The sequence below is a fragment of the Atta cephalotes genome, assembly GCF_000143395.1.
Source record: "Atta cephalotes unplaced genomic scaffold scaffold00016, whole genome shotgun sequence".
NCBI lineage: Eukaryota > Metazoa > Arthropoda > Insecta > Hymenoptera > Formicidae > Atta > Atta cephalotes.
This window is the reverse complement of record NW_012130080.1, coordinates 1,120,351-1,123,935: the sequence shown is the minus strand read 5'-3', so window position 1 is coordinate 1,123,935 and position 3,585 is coordinate 1,120,351. Positions and strand designations below refer to the sequence as shown.

General features: G+C 30.5%; 1 protein-coding gene across 1 annotated transcript in view; it reads left to right on the top strand.

Moving 5' to 3' along the window:
* The first annotated feature begins 2,160 nt into the window (after nucleotides 1–2,160).
* LOC105618393 (DNA-binding protein D-ETS-6-like) overlaps nucleotides 2,161–3,585 on the top strand; it is a 6,226-nt gene continuing 4,801 nt past the window's right edge. The window contains exons 1-2 of the mRNA XM_012199935.1: nucleotides 2,161–2,416; nucleotides 2,516–2,776. Coding sequence (XP_012055325.1) covers nucleotides 2,161–2,416; nucleotides 2,516–2,776 — 517 coding nt within the window. The remainder of the gene's footprint in view (nucleotides 2,417–2,515; nucleotides 2,777–3,585) is intronic.

Genomic DNA, 3,585 nt, shown 5'->3' with positions numbered 1-3,585 from the left:
TTATATATATATATATATATATATATATATATATATATATATATATATAGTAAAAATTGAAAAATTATAATAAATGATAACGATAGCCACTAATAAAATTTCTAATAAAAAAAATCTTGGATCCTCCAATTAAAAATCATATATTATTTTAGAGGTGCTAAAGGATATACGAGTTATCGCCGTGTCATGATCCATTGCTAATGCAACGTTTTCTGAACCTTCACTTCATCAGAGCGAAGAGCGTAGTAATATATTCAAATAAACTTCTTATTCTATAATTTCTAAAAAGTATCTTAAACTTTTTCAGATTTTATAAGATATCACCAGAAATTATAAAATAAAAAATCTTAGAATATTTTAGAATTCATATATTTTTAGAAAAAATGTAGACTTTCTTGACACCTTTAAAAAGTACTTTAATTTGTATAAAAAGTTTGAGAAATTTTCTAAAAAATAATTATAAAATTATTCAGAAATTCTAAATTCTGAAATTTACATACAAATTTTTTAAAATTATATGAAAAATTTTTACTATTAACACTTTTCATTGGTTCACTTCCAATTTGGCTCATGTTTTTTATTTAGTATTTGAAATGCAAAATCACGTAAAAAAGTAATTATTTATTGAATGAATTATTCAAAGTTATCGTGAATCGTTATTTTTCAATGAAAATCGGAAACTCTGTAAATTGTATAGCCATAAATTAAGTGAATCAATTTTTATCTTTTTTCGTCTTATTGTTATCTTAGGAGAAAATTTTTATTTTGTATTGAATATAAAAAGTATTCTCCATATAAATTTTATACTAAACAATAAATAAGTAAACCAGATGATATTTTATTATCTTTTCCAAATACTATAAATAAGAAACATTACATGAACTAGCCAAATTGGAGATAATCCAAAGTGTTAATGAAAAACTTTCACCAGGATAGATAGAAGGGATAAAAATATTCTTGGAATACATGAAGTCATATCGCATAACAAAAAACCGGTTGCGGCATTAGATGTACTTTTTCAAGAATGATTAATAAATTCGGAGTATCGAGAAAAGATATCCAAGCACATCTATAGTTCGTACCGGAAATGAAACACGCGATTAAGGCCGATCAACGCGATGCAAACGCTTTAAACCGTTTTTTAACGTCAATTTGTAAAATTCTTTTTTCTAATTGATCCATCAAATGCTTCGAAGAATTTGTAACGAGACTGACCACAGCCTAAAAAATTCATATAATAAGAAAACACGACTTTCTCAATTTTTGTTCAAATGAATTACCCTGATTTTTAAACTTGTCGTTGAAATATTTTTCATTTTCGATATCATGAGATAAACTTTGCAGCAATTTGAGATAAGAGTTTATCACTCGAAAGAAAGATAGAAAGTTATGTTATTCGGGCTTGATTAACGTCAGGAAGCGAAACCGCACCGTGGGAATTGACAAAAATGAAAAAAGGAACGTGAGTAAAGATGAGCAATCACAAGCGTGATTCAACGGTCGACGATGCACGGAATAAGCTGTTGGGACGGTTGCTCGCAGAGAAGCGAGAGCGGCTGAGTGTATCGCTCTTCCGGGAATCCATATTTCGCCAATCAAGTCTCCAGTTCGACCGTGATTCGCCTCGCCCTGACCAATTTTGTTTCATTCAAGCCGACGACTAGATCGAAGCAAACATGCACTTCGCAACATGATTACGCGATGTTGTGCTGTACCGTGGTGATAAAGTTCCCTTACGTTACGAGAAAAATAATTGGACCATTGATCGTATGATCAAGTGATTAGATATTCAACGTGCAGGATGTAAAGAAGAGAAAGTTATTAAAATGATAAATCTATGCTATGTATTTACATTTATAGTAAATATTTACAGATAGTGCGAATAAAGAAATCGAAATGAATTGCAAAGTGATTAAATGAAAATGAACGACCTATAGATTAAGGCGCCAAGATATGTATGCGACATATAAAAACACGTGGCGGTAATTCAAGTAATTCAATTTTCATCTCGGCGAAAAATGCTGGACTTGTATGATTTCACTTGATAAGACAGTTTTAATGCCAAAATTAGGCGGGAATGTTCGATATTATTCAAGATGAAATAACAAGTATTTGATTTATGAAGAAAAATCATAAATTCCTTCACCTCAAGATCCAATAATGGATACGTCTCAAGATTTGGACATCATGCAAATATCTGAAGTGATGGATTCTGAATCGACTTCCAATTGGAAGTCGAAGGAGGATAATGATAAGAGAACACAAGCAGTCTCGAACTGCAGACAGATTTGTGCGATGTCTTCGCAGGTGCATGGAGTATGTAACTTTGAAATTGTGGAACACGTGTCGAAAAACGATGAGAAGAGCAACACTGAAGATCTTGACGATCATCCCGCGCAAATTATGGTGCCATCCGGTAAATATCTAATCGGCAAACGATATGTGAAAGTTTTTTATTTTGGACTTATCAACATGGGAAATATATTCCGATAATCTCGGAATTTCCGTCTTTCAGATCCGTCCAAATGGAACTCGAGTGACATAAACAAATGGATTTTATGGTGCAGTCATACATTCGCCATAAGACTAGGATCTATCGCAGCAATACTCCCATCAACTGGTAAAGAACTGCTGCGATTAACACTACAAGATTGGCGGGATATCGGCGGAACAGGAGGTAGTATTGTAGCGAGACACTTGGCTCATCTTCGTCTACAAGCCACCGGCGTGCATACTACGGATTTACTACAAGAGAACGAAAATAATAAGGAAATTGGTAAGTCTAAACGAATAATAAATTCAATTACTTTTTTCGTATTACGGATACTAATAGGGATATATATATATAATCAATAAATATTATTCCATTATTCGAATTAGTCTAAACTCAAATTTACTTCTGAATTTAGATACTTAAAATCAGACACTCGAAATCAATTTAAATCTCTTAAATATACTAACTTTGGTTTATTGGATTATTAAAATAAAATCCTGAGAATTTGAAAAAATCTTGGATAAATAATTAAATAATAGAATTATTTATATTTTATTTATTTGAATTTTCCCGAATAACCGAATTCTGACATTAATTATTTCGGTAGTCTAAAAATTTCTCTCATGGAATGCAAGAGATCCGGATTCGATTCCCGAGGCAATATTTTTCGCAATAAGTTTATTATTGCGAGTTTTTTAAGATTAAATTTGGGAAATTTGGGGGGATTATTAATATTTCATATTGATTACGTTGAAAGTCCGACAACCATATCAGCATGCAATTTCTGAAATTAATTCATTTACATGAATATATATAATAGTTCACATCTTTACATCAGACCGTAGTGGCGCTTCGTATTTAAAATAATTAATTATTTTATTTAAAAAGGATAAAGGACGCTAGTTGAAGAATTAGAAAATGATGAATAGTAGTAAATTAAATCAAAAGTAGAATTCTACATTGGTAGAAATTAACATAACTTTTTAATAAAACTTTAAATATATAGTTTTCGAAATCTAGTCATCTGTTTTTCGTTATCTGTTTTTCACTTCTACGTGTATATATATATATATATATATATATATATATAC